Source organism: Phalacrocorax aristotelis, chromosome 15 (assembly GCF_949628215.1).
Source record: "Phalacrocorax aristotelis chromosome 15, bGulAri2.1, whole genome shotgun sequence".
Taxonomy (NCBI): Eukaryota; Metazoa; Chordata; class Aves; order Suliformes; family Phalacrocoracidae; genus Phalacrocorax; species Phalacrocorax aristotelis.
In genome coordinates, this window is record NC_134290.1 from 10110385 (window position 1) to 10128051 (window position 17667).

The 17667-nt window shown below is 52.3% G+C and overlaps 2 protein-coding genes and 1 long non-coding RNA gene across 8 annotated transcripts; 2 read left to right on the top strand and 1 right to left on the bottom strand.

Moving 5' to 3' along the window:
- The first annotated feature begins 1528 nt into the window (after window positions 1-1528).
- OGFOD2 (2-oxoglutarate and iron dependent oxygenase domain containing 2) lies at window positions 1529-8473 on the top strand. Its single transcript, XM_075110596.1, has 7 exons — window positions 1529-1751; window positions 1834-1890; window positions 3921-4031; window positions 5050-5149; window positions 6250-6374; window positions 6860-7117; window positions 7792-8473. The coding sequence occupies exons 1-7, from the start codon at window positions 1629-1631 to the stop codon at window positions 8065-8067; spliced, it is 1050 nt and encodes a 349-aa protein (XP_074966697.1). The 5' UTR covers window positions 1529-1628; the 3' UTR covers window positions 8068-8473.
- LOC142064966 (uncharacterized) lies at window positions 4025-9846 on the bottom strand. Its single transcript, XR_012663248.1, has 3 exons — window positions 9693-9846; window positions 8468-8579; window positions 4025-4138 (listed from the first exon to the last, which is right to left on the bottom strand). It is a non-coding gene; the product is annotated as an uncharacterized LOC142064966 (long non-coding RNA).
- Window positions 9550-15754, top strand: ARL6IP4 (ARF like GTPase 6 interacting protein 4). Of its 6 annotated transcripts, none has more exons than XM_075110603.1 (6): window positions 9550-9658; window positions 11446-11639; window positions 12011-12340; window positions 12826-12934; window positions 14398-14467; window positions 14692-15754. In XM_075110603.1, the coding sequence occupies exons 2-6, from the start codon at window positions 11459-11461 to the stop codon at window positions 14746-14748; spliced, it is 747 nt and encodes a 248-aa protein (XP_074966704.1). In that variant the 5' UTR covers window positions 9550-9658; window positions 11446-11458; the 3' UTR covers window positions 14749-15754. The 6 variants fall into 6 exon arrangements, with proteins under 6 accessions (XP_074966704.1, XP_074966699.1, XP_074966701.1 ...); XM_075110598.1 differs by having other exon boundaries at window positions 9557-9658; window positions 11446-11648; window positions 12817-12934; XM_075110600.1 differs by having other exon boundaries at window positions 9562-9658; window positions 12817-12934.
- The last annotated feature ends 1913 nt before the right edge of the window (window positions 15755-17667 follow it).

Sequence of the window (17667 nt, forward strand, 5' to 3'; positions counted from 1 at the left end):
AGCAACAGCACATCCCCTTCTACTCTGCCCTAGTGAGGCCACATCTGGAGTACTGTGTCCAGTTCTGGGTCCCTCCCCATTCAAGGGTGGGGAACTGCTCGAGCAAGTCCAGCAGAGAGCTGCCAAGATGATCAGGGGACTGGAACATCTCCCTTATGAGGAAAGGCTGAGAGACTTGAGTTTGTTCAGCCTGGAGAAGAGAAGCCTGAAGGGGGATCTTATCAATGCTTATAAACATCGGAAGGGTGGGTGTCAAGAGGATGGGACCGGTCTCTTTTCAGTGGTGCCCAATGACAGAACAAGGGGAAACGGGCACAAGCTGCAAGACGGGAAGTTCCACCTCAATATGAGGACAAACCCCTTCCCTGTGCGGGTGCCAGAGCAGGGGCACAGGCTGCCCAGAGAGGCTGTGGGGTCCCTTCCCTGGAGACATTCACCCCCCGCCTGGACGCGGCCCTGTGCCCCCTGCTCTGGGTGTGCCTGCTCAAGCTGGGGGTGGGACGGGATGAGCTCCAGAGGGCCCTGCCAACCCCCGCCATCCTGTGACTGTGTGAACCCACGGCTCCCGCCTCTGCAGAGGGCCGAGACCCCACGCATCCTCCTCGCGCCGTGGGGAAGGTGCCTCTGCCGGCACTGCTCTGCCTCCGTGCCGGCGGGTGGCTGTCCCCACACGCCCCCGCGCCCTCCCCGCCCGGCCGGCCCTTCACCGCCGCGGCCAAGGGCACGGCGGGCGCTGCCGCTGCGCCCCCTCCGCCCCGCCGCCCCCCGCCAGGCCCCGTCCCGCGGTGCCACCCGTGTCCCCACCGTCGACGACGAATTTCTGGGCGTAGCGTTTGAGGTTCTTCCTCTTGATGGAGCAGAAGCTGGGCGGGAAGCAGCCCTCGGCCAGCAGCCGGTAGATGTCCTCGAACTTGCTACTGGGGCCGCACGGCTCGGCCGCCACCACCACCTCCTCCTCGGCCACCTGCAGTGCCGAGTCCATGGCCAGCATGGGACGGGTCGGGACGGGACGGGGGGGCAGGGGCTGCCCCCGCCCGCGCGTGCACGACGGCCGCCGGCGGCGCGCGCACAACGGCGGCGGCGCGCGCCCCAGCGGTGCGGGCGCGGCCCTGAGAGGGAAAGGGCGAACCGGTACTTCTCAGGGACCGTCTGCAAAAAACCCTCCGCCACTGTTGCTTCCCCGAGCAGGCCTGGGCCCCGCCCCTCGGTTTTCCCCCGGCTCCGTCCGAGGGAGCGACTGTCCGCCCCCGCCGTCCACAGCGGTGTCAGCGCGGGCCCCGGGACTCTCCTTGCCCCCGCGACAGCGCCGAGGCAGCCACGGGGCCGACACGGGCTGGAGGGGCGGCCGGGGCCTTGCCAAGGCTTGCGGCGCGGCTGTGGACAAGCGGCATCGCTGCAGCCCCCGGCCGTGGTGACGGCGCCGAAATTACAAAAAAAAAAAAAAAAGCAGAAACAGGGAAAAACCGGCCACATTTCGCCTCCCCTCGTTTTTCTCCGCGATCGGAATTTGCCAACGCGCCCTCGCACGCCGGCCCGGCCGGAAGCAGCCCTCCCCGCCGCGCGGCGGAGCCCTTTGACGGCTGGACCCACGCCCGGCGCCTGCTCCTGCCCGTCCGCCGGCGGGAAACATGTCCGCGGGTCGCCCGTTCCTGGCCTGCGCCTGCTTCTTCTCGGACAACGTCTTCGTGGGGCGCTACGGGCTGCACGTCCGGTACCGGGACGAGGGGCAGCTCCGCCGCGACCACGGGCGGGTAACGGCGGGGCGGCGGGCACCCCCACACCCGGCGGCGGTGCCGAGGCTGGGCGGCGGGTGACGGTCCGCGTGTGTTGCAGGCACTGCGGGAGCGGGGCTGCCGGAGCGAGGAGGACTTCAGGGCCGCCGTGCGGGAGGTGAGCGTCGCTTCTCCCCCGAGTCCTGTCACAGCCGGAGTGGGGGCTTCGCTCCCCCGGGGGGCGTTCCGCGGGGAGCCGCCGCCGCAGGGTGTCTGTCCTGCGGCGGGGAGCGGGCACCGCACCCCGGTCCCCTCACAGGACAACCCCCCCCCCCCTTTCCTGGTCACAGAATCACAGAATGCCCTGAGCTGGAAGGGACCCACAAGGACCATCGAGTCCAGCTCCTGTCCCTGCACAGGACACCCCAAATTCACACCGTGTCTCTGAGGGCCTTGTCCAAGTGCTTCCAGGGCTCCACCACCCTCTGGGTGAGGAACCTAATATCCAACCTGACCCTCCCCTGGCACAGCTCCCTGCTGTTTCCTCGGGTCCTGTCATCAGTCATCAGAGGGAAGAGACCAGCACCTTCCCCTCCTCCTCCCCTTGTGAGGAAGCTGCAGACTGCGATGAGGGCCGCCTTCAGCCTCCTCTTCAGGCTGAACAAACCAAGTGACTTCAGCTGCTCCTCATATGCCTTCCCCTCTAAACCCTTCACCAAACCCAGTGTCAGGCAGAGACCGAAGGGAAGAAATTCCCTGCTGGCACCTTGATCCTGGGTGCTCACAGTGATGTGTTTGTACTGTCAACACCCTGTTAGTAAATACTGTAATCTAACATGTTATGAAAAAGGCCTTCTGGTTTTAGTCAGTGCTTAGCCTGGAAGGGCTCCCAGCACCTTTCTAGTTTGTCCTTCTTCATCCCTTCTTTTCTCAATTAAAGAGTGCCTTGAGATGGGATCACCTGGAGATCCCAGAGAGTTCAGGTAAGGCCTGCTGGGGAAGGCAGCACTGCCTGGGGTGTGTCGCAAGAACTCCCCCAGGGCACTCTTAGGGAGGGATCTGTCTGTCTTTGCAGGCCAGAGACAGACATCTGTCACACAACCAGCTCCAATTTCACCCCAACACTAAGGGGACAAACAGGTTCTTTTAGGGATCATTGGCAGGATGATGCCAGCACTAAATTGTAGTTACAATTAAAGCTTTATTTTCTTAACAGGATATTATGATTAATATAGCACAGAATTTATGATCAGAATGGCAAAGGATTTCTGCAAGCAGAATCAATGTAGCACAATAAGCAGCATAATATGGAATTTATAATACAATTTAACTTAGGATTTCTAATTCCTGATTTAACTTATAATTTCTAATCACCTGGACCCTCTGCAGATCAGGTCAGATCTTAATACATAGTTTGCTGTATTAATATAACAATCATAAACTAGACTAACAGACATAATCTAGACGTAGGGGAAGAAGAAATCTCTGTTTTGTCTCTGTGGTTCACAGGACCTTCAGGGCCTGGTATTGACAGAAAAGAAATGAATACATGATCCACTTGGTCACAGAGAGTGGCTGCTTGCCTTATAAAATGGCATTAGTTATGCTAACCATATTACCAGGGATCGGGAGCAGGAGGTACCGGTCACGCCCTCCTTCCTTTTTTTGCTAAGGAATGTTATAAACTAATCTCATGGAGGTTATTAAATAGGAAGAGCTGCCTGAATCAGCTGCTACTACAGCTATTTCTTCTGAAATGATAGATTAGCCTGTCGTCATAACACTTAGCAGTAATCCCTTCATGACAAGTCCTGTCTCCCTCCCAGCAAGTGTCTTTATTTTGGACAATGTTTATATTGTCAGAACATAAGCCAGACTCTCAAAGTGTAGGCTGGCGATTCATGAGGCATCAGAATGCCTGAAAGGGCTGAAACCTCACAGCTCCACTTGACACATCCATGGAAAGGCTTCAGTTATTTTTTAAGCCATCCATAATGGGAACGTGTCTCAAATCCCTCTTAGGCATTTGTCTTTTCAGATATTTATTGGACTTGTCTTGACTACAAAAAGCAAAGGCTTACACTCCATCACTTAGAGGTGCCCAGAACAACAACAACAAAAATGGTTTAAAACAATGAGCATATTCCTGGAATTGTTTTAGTTATCCCTTTTGATTTCCTAACAATATGCTCTGTTGTTTACTTGTAGATTGAGACAGAAGTGCAGAGAAGAAAACAGTTAATTCATCAGTCAGTGGAACGCAAAGCCATCATCTCAAAATGCTACAAACGAAAACATCCAGAAGTGTACATTCTGCAGGTAGACAATATGTTTGGAATCCATTTGGCACCCAAGGAATTGCCTGGCAGTTTCTTTTTGCAGTAGGAAGCCCTCTTCTTGGGATTGCCCACAGTGCTAGAGCTGGACTGAATTAAAACCAAAGTGTAGGATATTAAAACTGAATTAAAACTAAAAATAAAAAAACTTTCACAGTTTAGCATATTCTCCAGGCAATATTCCACTTGGCTTATAGCCAGATAAGGGTCATTATATCTTGAAGCTGCACCAGCTCCAGGTATAGGACTCAGAATACTGTTAGTAATTTAGACCTAAAGCATCATTGCGGCAAACAGGGTCAGTGACCTCTAACAAACAGCCACAGAAATCAGCATTTTTGGGCTTACACAGACAAGTTACTAGCGACTGTTGTCGGAAGGGGGGCAGCAGGCTGCCTGCGTGTGTACACCTCACAGCAAACGCAGGGTAGTCCTCACTCTTGCAGACTACTGTGCTTTGAATTTCGTCATGTTTGCCGGACCCAAGACTTCCCAGTGGGTAATTACCACAGATCAGCAGTAACACACAAACAAGTCTGCACAGATTTACTGCTCCACAATCCTTTAGTAACAAGTTCTGCTGTTGTCTGTCATGATCTGTGTGGGGCAGCGCTAACAGCAGAGATTAGTTACGCTGTTGTGCTGAGGCCATAGCAAGATGCTTAATCTGCTAGGAAACTCTTTGCACTTACCTGTAAGGAGTCCATAATGTAAGCCAGGCTCTTTCCTGTCACGCTAAGGATAAATCTGGCCAGTTATACTGAGAAGCCCATTACCTAGAGCAAGCAGCAGCTTACCTAAACCACCAAGAAAAAGACCAGTAACATTCTGCATTTCCTGCCACAGAAGTAACCCAAGTGTGACTATCAATCAGCCTTGCTCCCTAGGCTCTACATATTTTCCTGTGGCTGCGTGGAAGGCCATTTCTCTCTTGGGCTGTAAAAGACTGTGCAGGCTAATTGTGTTTCTGTGTATTTTTATCATCCTTCCCTTGGCGCTAGGATTCATTCCTGGCCCCAGATTTTCTAGAAATCGTGAGATACTGCACATCACCGGATGCTCATCTCCATGGCCTCCTGCACTCCATCGAGTCCTTCTCAGGTAAAGAAAACAACACATCAGCCACAAACATTTCCCTGTGTGACACTGCAACTTCAGTGATGACAGCTGCTTTCAAGCCCTGTCTTTAAGAGCTCAGCTTTGATACACAGCTGAGACAAACAGGATGTTATTTTCTGCTTGACTAGAGTCTCTGGAGAGGCAGTATTGTGCAGCAGTTATGCTCTGGATGAGATCCTGTTTTTGGCTTTTCCAGTCCCAGTCTGCTGATGTCTCATTAGAGGCTCTAGCTGCAGCAGGGCTGGGGTTTTGGTTGTACCATAACCTCACAGAGGAGCCTGCTGAAGGAACACTGGTAGCCCAGGGAGTTTGGTTTTCCTTCCCCAAGTGTTTTACCATTCAGACAATCCCTGTTGATTTGTCTGAGCTGAAATAGTTTCAGTCTAGATTTCAGTCTTAAAAAGAGGTCTGGGTTTTAAGCTTCCCTGGAGACATCTGTGAAGCTCTTTTCCTACCAGAAATGCTGACAAAATGTAGACAGGAAGCTGCCAAGTTGCCTCCTTTTCTCAAGACAGAAAGAAAGACACAAATGTTGTGTATGTGCAGAGCTCCTGGATTTGTCCAAGGCATGATTTCCTGAGACACAGCCTTTTCACACTGCCTTCATCTCAGCTTCTATATCCTTGATACTGAGCTCCCCTTACACAGATCTTTAGGGCTCTACCCTGAAAGGCAGCTCAGAAGGCCTGGTCTTCCCAGAAGGTTTGGACTGGATGAGTGAATCCCCCATCCCCTAAATGACCTTGAGTCGCCTTCTTCCAGGAGGCTGTATTCAGACTGCCTGTGATGAGCCGTTGATTCACCGCCCTCCCTCTAGACCCTCTCAAAATATTTTCTTGGCACCTAGGGCAGGTATTTAAATCAGTGCTAGATCTCCCAGCTGGATGGGGAAGCCTGGAAATGAGGGGCCAACATGAAAAAACGACAGATACATCCTAGAGCTGATCCCGGGGAGTGGTTCCAGCCCTTTGAGCAGTGAAGCATGTGGGTCCTGCATTCTCACCACAGGATGGCTAGATAGCACCAAGAACACTCTCGCCTGTTATCTTCCCCAGCAAATGGTGTTTCCCTTCTCTTGACAGATAAGAGGATCTATCGACTCCCAGTGTTCACAGAGGAATTCTGCCAGGCCTTTGTGGATGAGCTGGAGAACTTTGAGCAGTCCGACATGCCTAAAGGCAGGCCCAACACTATGAATAACTATGGGGTAGGACTCGCTAGCTCTTGTGCTTCTTTATGGGGCACATTCACAAGCAGACACCCTTTACTTTCTCCTTCACAGTCCTTTCCCTTCCAAAATGCCTGTAATCTGAGCACAGAGCAGTTTGAGTACAGCCCCGTTGAAGTGAAAGGGTTGAGGGAACATGTGTTGCACAGACAAAAGGACAAGGGAATGCAAGGCAAGGGGATGGGAGTTGGTATCTCAGAGCCAAGAGCACCTTGTATTTAAGCAATACACATTTAAATCAAGGTGTCCATTTTCAAAGAACACTTAAGTTCTGATCCTGCTTTGTCTTTTCCCTATCACTTTCCACCTTGATTCTCCTTCTTTTGCCTGTAGCTGGAGCCTTTGCTCTAAAGTTCTTTATCTGAGCCAGCATCAGGGTTGGAAGAGAACACGACAGCTTTACAGCAGCTCTGATAAAGCAGCAGGTACAGTTGGTCAGCTGTTCCCTTCTCTCTTTGAGTCAGGTTTTGCTAAATGAGCTTGGGATGGATGAAACTTTCATCACACCCCTTCGTGAAAAATACCTGCAGCCCATAACAGCACTGCTTTATCCCGATTTGGGAGGCGCTTGTCTGGACAGCCATAAGGCATTTGTTGTGAAGTACTCGCTACATGAAGATCTGGATTTGAGCTCTCACTATGACAATGCAGAAGTCACCTTAAATGTTTCACTGGGAAAAGACTTCACAGAAGGCAACTTGTACTTTGGGGATTTCAGCCAGGTACGGAGCATATTCCTAATCTGGACCCCGATTCTATTCCCCTCTAGCCCCTCACCTCCCCAGTTTCAAGGCATTAACTGTGTTCTAAAAAACAATTATTCACTTCTGACAGTCAAACCTGCTCTGTCTCTTCCTCATTTTTTTAGATGTCTTGGTTATGTAGGAGCCTCTTCTGCTACAAGCAGAAATACCAACAGTTAAACTTCAAAGAGAGGACAGAGACAGCTATCATAGTAGAAACTGGAGTGAAAGAAATCAGCACATCTTTCTGCAACTGAAATAGTGAGCAGGGAGGTGCTGAGAGAGAGAGAAAGAAGAAATTTATTTCAGATGAGACAAACCTAAATCTGGAGCCCTTATTTCCAGGGGACTCCTGGCAAGAGAAGGGTAAAAGCTCCCATACGCTGGTGGAATACGAGTTTTTTTGATTGAAAGTATGTCTTTGAATTCCTGCTAGACCTGTCACTGAGAATGTCTTACTTGAAAACAGTTCTACTAAGCTGCTGCCAAGCCACCACTGAAGTGGCTGCATTTCAGCGGTGCAGTGAGTCCTCTCCATGTTGCTCACTGGGTGCTGTGGGTGAAGAGGCGACAAGTAAAAGTTTCAGTTCTTTGAGCATTGTTCTGCTAGGGACTTTCTGATCTAACACTGTATCTGCCTCCCTTTGGTCCAGGATCCTACCCCCGTGCCAAAGTACGTAGAGATCGAACATGTTGGGGCCCAGGGGCTGTTACACCGAGGAGGGCAGATCCATGGGGCGCTTCCCATTGCCTCCGGGGAACGCTGGAACCTCATTATCTGGATGAGATCATCTGCCATCCGCAACCAGCTCTGCCCCATGTGCAACAAGAAACCTGAGCTGGTGGAAGCAGAGGGGTTTGGAGATGGGTTCACAGAAACTCTTGAAGATGATGCACCTGAGACTGTGAACCTCTGTTCCTTGTGGTAGCAGACAGCAGGGCCTGATTCCTCCAGACCAAGTTGCCTAAAGCTCCTTTCTGACTTCTCAGACTGCATTAACAGACTTTTTGATGGATGCATGTAGGAAGTAGCTGTTGCCTTGGAAAGTGATGCAAAACCAATCCTGCTGGGGTTAGGGAAGCCAGCTGCTTGGACAGCTGAAAGAGCTGGTACTCGGACTTGCCAGGGCTCACGCTCAGGCTGGAGGCCTGCTTAGAAGACGTAGAAAGCCTTAACACTTTGATTCATTGCAGAGGCTCTGTAAATATTTTCAGGTGTACGGGGAGAACACCCAAAGTTGCTTGGCCTTTATGAAGACCTCTGTGCCAACAGCACCGTGGGGCCCACTGTAAACTGAAACAAATGGTACAATAAAGCCCGGCACTTACCACTGCTCTGCTGTTTGCAGGGACTCCTGTCCTCTTCTGGGGAAGAGCTTTTTGTTGCTGGGTGACAGTGAAGGATCTGCTCAGAAGTGAGAAGGTGATTCACAACAGGCTGCTGGAAATGGCATGGAAATATCATCACTGTTTACCTAACCCAGGCTCAGAAAAATCCATCAGGAACAATATAGGGAGAGCAGATCCCACAGGGTGGCTGAGAGAATCTCTGATGGCCTCCATGAGCTCTTTTGAGCAGAAATTTCCCTTTCAAAGATAGCATGAATGTAATTAAACAAGCAGAAATGGGCTTTAGAGACAGAGCTCTGGGAGCTACCTGCAACAGAGCAAAACTTTCCAGAGAAAGGCAAGAATGTACATTTAACTCCTTTCCTTTAGTTATGTGAACAAGTGAAGTAGAAAATACTCGTCTCAACGTGGCTGCAGCTGGCAAGGCTGGGACTTTCTAATTCGGCACCAAGGTCACCGGCAGCCGATGCATGTGGAGGGTCAAGTGCTTTCCCCATCTTGCTGCTGGCTGGCTGAAATCATAGACCCTCCCACCTACAAAACAAACTAAAGAAGCCAAATATTTTTTTATTCAGTGGCTGTGTTTGGCTCTGTGGGAAGTTAACTGTAGATATTTGATGTATACAAATGCCACTGCATTTATAAGGGGCTTTTTCATTCATTCAACTGCAATAAGGCAGCGTGTGGGTTCTGCATCACTGATAATTGTGAAAGGCGGAATGTGAGCCAGTACAGCTTGCACAAAGGTCTGATTTAAGCCTTTCCAGCAGATCTGTATTTTTGGCCAGGGATGCCATCAGCATGCAGTGCTGATTAGCTTTTCATTAGCAAAACCCATTAAAATTGCATCTCAGGAAGGAAACAGGCTGTTAGGTTTGTGCAGGGAGCCAAGGGGCTGGTATCGAGAAAACCGATTGTCAAGTCTTCATTTCCCTCAGCAGAAACCGTTATCGCTTCCCACCTGAACTGGGCCCCCCCAAAAAAATGAAGGAATAGGGCGGTACCGGCGCTGGGCAGACCCGACGGGCCCCGGAACCAAAGACCGCAGCCCAGCTGCCGGCCGGCCCCGCGCACGGCGGCCGGAAGGGGGGGGGAACCAGCGCGGGCCCAACGGCGGGAGCCCCGCTCGGTGTGCGGGGCCCCGGCCCGGCCCGGCCCAGCCCCGCCGTGGTGAGTCCGTTCCTCCCTCCCTCCTCCCTCTTACCTGCGCCGGGCCGGAGCGGCCGATCCTGTTGAGGACACTGGGGTGGGGGCGGGGGGGCACACGCGTGCGCGCTGCGGTGGCACCCTGAGGTGAGGGGGCTGTTAAAGAGCCGAACTTACGGGGACGCGCTCTTATAGGGGCCGCGCCTTGCGCCGGCCACTTAAAGGGCCAGTGCCCATGGACCTGAGCTCTTAAAAGGCCAGTGTACCTTGCGGGGGTTTTTAAAAGGGTCAGCACGCCCGGTGCTAAGCTTTGAAGAGGGCCAGAGCACCTCCTGCTAAGCAGTTAAAGGACCAGCACACCTTGTGCTGAGCTCTTAAAGGGCCATCATGCCTCGGGCTCCCTGTGTTGGGGTGAGACGGAAGGGTTCCCACCACAGCAGCCGGGCTCTCGGCTTCCCACTAAGGGCCAGGCCTGGGCGAGGCTGGGTGGGCAGGAGGAGCCGACTGGGGGCAAGGCCCCAAGTTTGGGGCACAGCCAGCCTGGGGTGCTGCTGTGATGAGTTCAGGGCTCATCCCCTTCCCAAGGCGTTGCCCAGGACTTGCTGGGATGCTCCTGTCTGCACCTAGCTCTGCACCCATTGACCCTATTGCTACGGTCGTGTAAAAGGGGGTCCTGCTGCCACATTCACGGATGGACTGAACCTGAGACTCAAACGCTGTCTCATTTGAGCACAAGGTCCTAGTGTGAGGGAGGCTGCCGGGCGTGTGGTGATGAAGGACTCATCCTCAGAAACCTCCCTGCATGTCCTTAATATTCTTCCCCCCCCCCGACTGAAATTGCCATTTGGAAATCCGTCACAGGTCTGATTCACTTGGGAGCAAATCGCCCCTTGGGAACGTCAAGGTGGTAAACATGCAATTAATTAAACGTGGTAGTTGGAAGGTGGCTGTGAGAAAGCACTTCCCAGATACTGCTCTGCCCACGGTGCCAGTTTGTTTTTTAAATTAATGAGAGCATATATCATGCCGTCTCTGGCCTATGTCCGCTGGCAGCCGGGCGGGCTGATGGACGGGGGTGCCAGCTCCATGCATAATCTGTTTTCTAAAAGCAAATTGGAATATTAAAAATTCATTCTTCCCCATGGCTCACGCCTGCTCTCGGCATTTTAAATAATGGGGTGATTGACTCTGTGTTCAACTGGGGGAGGATGTTTCATTCTGCTGCCTGTCGGTGCAGCATCGCTTATACCTGGCCGGTGTCTGTCCGCGGGTGCAGTGTATCACCTCCTCCTGACGGCTCCCACCCCCGGGGGGCAGTCACGGCCCCTGGCTGCTGGGGGTTGTCCCCAGGCCAGCACAGCGTTGCATGCAAACCTCGACCCCGGCAGGGATCAGCCCAATTCTCTCTTAGTCATCACACCTAGGGACAAACGTGAGAAGCGGGGGGAAAGCCTAGTGGAGGTTTCACATTCAACTTGCTTGGAGGCGGTTGTCTCAAGGCAGGCGAGGGCTGCCTGGGGGTGGCTGTGCTGTCCCTGCACAGCCCCAGCTCTCTGCTGAGGCCTTCATTTTGTGGGGTGGCGGAATTCAGTTTAGGCACAGCTGTGTGATGGGTAACCCCAACCCATACCTGCACCTTGGCAGCTCAGTGAGAGCAGGCACGAGCAGTGTCGTCAGAGGGAGGCTCAGTAGCTGGTCTTCCAGGGCTGGTTGGTTCAGGGTTGGATTTAAGGTCTTTGGGGCTGTGGGATGTGTTGCCGCTGGGCAAGGGTGGTCTCCCCCATGACCCTAATGTAACCTGTTCCCTCCAGGGGCTGACGCACGATGGCCCACAGCCAGTCTCGGAAGCGCTCGCGAAGCAGGAGCAAAAGCAATTCTCGGAGCAGACAGGGGAGGAAGGAGAAGAAAAGGAGGAAAAGCAGCAAGGACTTATGCCAGGGCAGCAGCTCTCCTCCAAGGAAGCAAACCTCTGGGTCTCACAAACACAAGTCGAGCTCAGCAGCAGGTAGGGAAGGTAGGGGAAAGGCCCGCGACCCTGCGCTTTCACCACATTTTCCTGGGGCAGGTGCACAGAGGGGGCCTAGGTGGGAGAAGAGGGTACCTGCTTTTAGCTAAATCAGTGTCTGTTGCCTTTGTGCCCATTTTAGTTTCATTCTGACAAGTGCTGAGCCCTGCAGCTGATCTGTGTGCCGGTCTGGCAGTGTGGTGCTGCACGCTGTGATGTGTTAAAGGTGTCGGCACAGAGGGGTCTTTTCCCCAGCTTTGGGGGCTTTGCTCTTCGGGCAAGAAAGAAGCCAGGCTGGGAGGGGGATGACCAGCATCCCTGATGCCATGGGGCCAGTGCTGCTGCACTCAACCTCTTCTTATGTATTGCAGAAAAGAAGAAGGAAGGAAAGGACAAAAAGAAAAGGCAGGCAAGTACCTCTTCCTCTGAGACAGCATCTTCATCCACCAGCTCCTCCTCGTCTTCCTCCAGCACCTCTTCTGATGACTCCAGTGACAGTGACTCCAAAACAAAGAAGAGTCGACACAGCAAAAAAAAGCGAGTGAAACAGAAGGATAAAAAGAAGAAGAAGAGGAGAATAAAGAAGAAATCAAAAAAGAAGTCAAAGGAAAGGGCTAAGGAGGAGAAAGCCAAGGAAGACATGGTGCCTGGTCCCTCGCTGGAGCAGTGGCAGAAGGAGTCACTGGTGGACTCCGGACCAGGTAACGATGGTGTTTCCCTCCTGCTGAAGCCAGGGCACACAGGTGTCTCACTGGGGAAAGCCTCCTGCATGTCACCCTTTCTGGGGCCCATGCGAGGGAAGCAGGGCTGTGTACAGAGAGGAGCTCCTGATGCTCCTCTTTCCTGTGTACTGTGGTGGTCTTCGAGCTACGCCGAGTAAATATTAAGGAGCCACATTCAGAGAATCATATATGAAGTGTTAAGATGTAGTTTACAGATACGAGCAGGGAACAAAGATACCAGATGGAAGGTCACAGTCAGCAGTAACAAACTGACAAAGCTGGTACTGGCTTTGGGACATGAAGCAGCCCTTCCTTTGTGCGGTTCATCACTGAACCCCGAGTACAGACGGGAAACTGGTGCGGCATGCGTGTCTGTTCATGTCACGTGTGGTGCTGTGCCCCTTGGCCAGGAGCCGGCCCCACGAGCACAGCTCTGATGAACTGATGCATTCCAGTTTTGACAGATGAACAAAAATCCCGAATCCAGGCTATGAAGCCAATGACAAAGGAAGAATGGGATGCGAGGCAGAGTGTCATAAGGAGAGTCGTGGATCCCGAAACGGGGAGAACCAGGTATGAGCCCTTTGGGAAAAGGGAGGCAGGTTGTCCATCCCCATCTGTGTTGTGTGGGTTGGAGTCCTGGAGGATGCTGGTCCAGGGCACTGCAGTACCATGCGTGGACCCAGGTCCCCTTCAGCAGCAAATCCCTGCGAGCCATTCCCGCATAGATCCCCTCCCATCAGACCTGCTGTAACTTACCCAGAAAGTGACATGTTTGACACGTTTGATCAAATTTTGCTGGGGCTTCATGCAGGGGGCACCGGGCTGTGCCCCAACCCAGAGCTGTGGGACACAGACAGCAGAGCAACTTGCTCCTGGACATAGGAGGTTTGGTCCTTGTGCCATGAAGGGTTCAGCTGCTTCCCATTAAATGGGACGCCGCAAGCAGCAGAGCAGGAACCAGAGGGGTGGCTGATGCCTCCTTACCTCACTGCTTCATGCATTTGCCTTTCAGCACCAAAGCACACACACGCACTCATCCCCAGTTAGCACCTGGGTGCAAGTGAGGAGGGAGCGCGTGCCCCTTGTGGTTACAGACAACAACCAAACCGAAGTTCGTTTAGCTGCCAAATAGAAATGACCCAGTTTTTAATAAACTGTATCTTCTCAGCAAGCAGAAAATACCATGCTGAAGAGAATTGGGTGTGACATGTCCAGTCTTAAAATAGTAGGCAGCCTGTGGGGCTCAGGGAGGTGTGGAACAAAGGTCGGTTCCCCGTAAGGCATGTAATGAAGACAGTTAAATTTCTGGTCATGTTTGGAGGCGTGAGCCACCTCTGACACTGATTGGAATTTACTCAGCAAGATGCTCCCTGGTCTGGCTGCCTTTCAGGCCCAAAGTAGCTCCTGCTTCTCAATTGCTCTGCAGTTTCCCAGGGCAGCCAGGACCACACCTGAACTCTGTATGAAAAAAGGGAAGGTGTTTTGCAGGGGCTGGGGGCCGCTGCTGTTGACAGAGACGCCTCTGCAGATGGTGGGGTGACAGGAGATGCTTTTATTGTGAGTGTTTTCTCCTGCTGTGTGCAAGCTTGACTGTCTCTGCACACAGCAGAGTACCCACAGCCTGGGGCAGGGATGGCTGGTCCATGCAGGGGAATACTGGTTTCTCAGGGCACCACACCTGTGCTTGCTCTGGTGTGGTGACATTAACCCTGCAAGGTCAATGGAAAGGCCTGCTGTGCTATTTAAGCTTGATACAGCCAAAAAAAAGTTACCTCATGCAACTTCAGGGGTAGGTTGTCACCATCCTTACCTGGCGATGCATCAGCCCAGCACCTGGTCCCAGACACACGGCACCGTGTGGGAGCTGGTGTCTGTGTGCCTGAGCTGGAGGTGCCTGAGCTGGAGCACAACAGCAGCCCTCAGGGTGCGGGGTGGGGTTGGGGGATCAGCACCTTCTGTGGCTGGGACATAGCATGGGCGGCAGGAACTTGCCAGTGGCCCTCACGGCTCGCGGACCTGTGCTTGTCTTCTAGGCTTATTAAGGGAGATGGAGAAGTACTAGAAGAAATCGTCAGCAAGGAGAGACACAAGGAGATTAACAAGGTAGTAGGGACATGCTACCAGTATTAGCTGCTGGTGGGTGGGTGGGTGCAGCTGGGGAGCTGCTGAGCCCAGCTGCGTTGTGTTGCCTCCCTGGGGACCCCACCTACTCTACCAGGGCAAACAGAGCCCTGGTAGCTCTGCAGGGGCCCCTGCAGGTGGGTGCTGGTGATCCTTCATCCTTGGGCAGGCGGGTGCTTGGAGCACCCATGTCTCTCCCTTTGCAGCAAGCGACGCGGGGGGACGGGCTGGCCTTCCAGGTGAGGACGGGGATGCTGCAGTGAGCACGCAAGCGCCAGCCGTGCCAGGAGCTTGTCCTGCTGCTGGTGCCAGCCCAGGTGTGAGCCTCCGTCTCTGGACAATGCAGACAGCACCATGTCAGGATGCTTCACCAGGGGCAGTTTCCAGCCACTCTGTAAGTTATTGACTGGGAAGGAGAGAGACCTTAATTGTTCATCTCCCATTAAACAGCTTCTCCCATCCCTCTCCTGACTGGGGCCAGTGTGGCTGTAATGCACTTGGACCTGCTTGCCCCGATGCCCCTTTTGAGGCTGGAAGACCGCAGCAGCACCCAGGGGACAGGCTCACTGGTGCTGAGCACCTAGAGGTGCTGCTACCCCTCAGCTCTGGGTTTGGTGGGCAGGAGCCAACACCATGGCAAGGACAGGGTATGTGCTGGGGCTGCAAAATACGCAGCTGGCTGCCACTTACTCCCTTCAGGGGCTGCTCTTGGCCCCTTCCTTGCTGGCTCTGCATGCCCCGTGCTTACCTGGTGCTGCAAGCTCATCGGCCCCCTCACACTCACACACCCTGCTCCAAGAGGAGCAGCTGTGCTGTTGCATGGCTCTTCTCAGGCTGCAGCTCTCCTGCGCCTTCAGGTACCACTCTCCATGGTGCCCCAGGGGCTTTACTCGGCCTTTCTTCAGCTTCACTGCATCGGGTGGTGCAGGCCCGGTGTGCCGCACCAGGGTGCGGCCAGGTGTGGTTTGCAGGGGCTCGCTTTGCCTTGCTGTCTGTTCCTGCATGCCACTTGTGTCCCTTCCCCGCAGCGCAGGCCCCAGGGAGCGTTAGGGTTCTGGGCTTCTTGGGATCCATGCCCATAGCTGCTGTGAAGCAAGCAGCTGGCCCTTCCCCCTACTACAAAGGCCATAAATCTATAAGCCATTAAAAGAAAACGATAAAAAAAGGACAAACAGGTTAAAGGCCAATCGGTCCGGCAGGACTGATCTGCAGAGAGGGTTTCCACGTTCTGTTTGTTGCTGTAACCCCATTAAACTGGCGCCTGTTCAAGTCTTGGGTTTTGTGACTTGTCTGTTTCGAGTCTCCCCCCCCCAAAAAAAGCAGACAGAGAAAAGCCTTCCCATTTCTTTAATCTGTGTAACTCACGATGATACTGTACACAAAGCACACCCAGGCATTGCAACGATGCACTAACAGCAAGGAGGAGAAGGAAGTTGTACAGAAGGTTTGTCACACACAAGCGAGGTGTCGGCACGGTACTGTACACACAGGGGCGTACCCAGCGCGGCTGCCGGCGCCCTCGGGCATGCCCTCCAGTGGTTCCCCACACACACAGTTGTTACCCCTAAAGCAATTTTTTATAAATAAAATACAACTAACATTGTTGGAATATAAAATTGACAGTTGAGGGTATCAACAGGCAGAGGGTGCTGAGGACAAGGAGGGGACCGTAAGGCTTCTAGAACTAATAGGAAATGCAGCAAACAGTGGCGATACCTGAAGAAGGGGCTGCTACAGCAAGCACGGCGGCTGCTGGGCGGAGCGGGAGTTTGTTAGTAACCCTTTGGCTAGTTACTGCTCTCTGCTCACGTTATCAGACACTGTAAACGTTTTTGGTATTAGAATTTCGCCTCATCTGACTGAGTGATCTAGCAAACCCAGGAAACAACCTGGAGGGAATACGTGGGCTCCTCTTTTTATTTTTAAAAGGCTTTTAAAGGGACAGCGTCAGGTAGAAAGTCTGGCCCAATAGTGCAGTAATACAAAAAGCTGCTTTTTATAAAAAAATCTGAGCTCCACCGCAGAATTTAATTCCCATGGAAACAATTTAAAAAAAAAAAAAATGACACACACAAACAAGAGAAAGACTGAGGCAGCCCGTGCAGGCTGTATTGTGCTAGTGTGGGCTGCAGCAGAGGCAGCACGACTGTCGCGCCGATGGCTGCCCAGACAACAGCGATAGGGAGCAGTACAAGAAACTTCGTATTCTTTCATTTGGAAGCAAACAAGTTAGTTATAACAAAGATAAATTAGGTCTTTAACCTGACAGTGCCCCTTTAGTAAGGATGGAATATACATTCATCTTTCCCTCACTGCATCCAAACGGATCCTCTTCCATACACGTGGAAAAGCATCAGGTCACACGCACTGCTCTCCAAAACAGCTTGGAACAAACAGGTTATAAACACAGAGTTAAACTATTGCTATTGTTCTTTGAGTGAGTAGCACATTGATCTTTGCTTCAGAGAAATGAGTGCCAGATGGGAGCGGCTGAGGATAGACTGATGTAGACTATGATGGACTGAATCGGTGGAGAAAAACTTACTGGCGTATTTCCTGGTAACTACACCCACCTCATTGGTATTATTGCAGCAATAAAGGTCCTGCTCTACAATTGCTTCTCCGTGTTGGAGCCGTACAATGGCAACAGATGGGGGGCCAGGGAAAGGACCCGGGCAAGTTTCAAGAAGCTCAACAAAGGATGAGGACGGAGGTGCTATGATTGTCAGTCTAACTGTTAGTAGCTGTTTAAAACATGAAGTGATGGAGAGGTGAGTATAATATTGCACTTCTGCATTCACTGACAGTTACCTTAAACTTGGTCCATAAAATAATTGCTTTGTACATAATGCCTGAAATAAAAAGCTACATTTTTAAATATTAATAAACCCTGAAGGTTCCAGTCCCTCCAGACATTTTTTTCCTCTACATAAATAAATAACTTTCCATTTTATATATCCACTTTTTATGTTGAACATTTACATTCACCTCTGTTTTACACTATCTACACATAAGAAAATGTGAACATCTTGTCAGGATTGGAAAATGTGCAGATCACGCCTTGGTTGTCGACTTGGAGGAAAGCTGAATTTTGCAAAGGCCATATCCAAATTTGCAGAAATTTTGTGATGTGGTTTGGTGACCTCACAGGATGGATTGTGGCTTGGCTTCCTACTTGGATG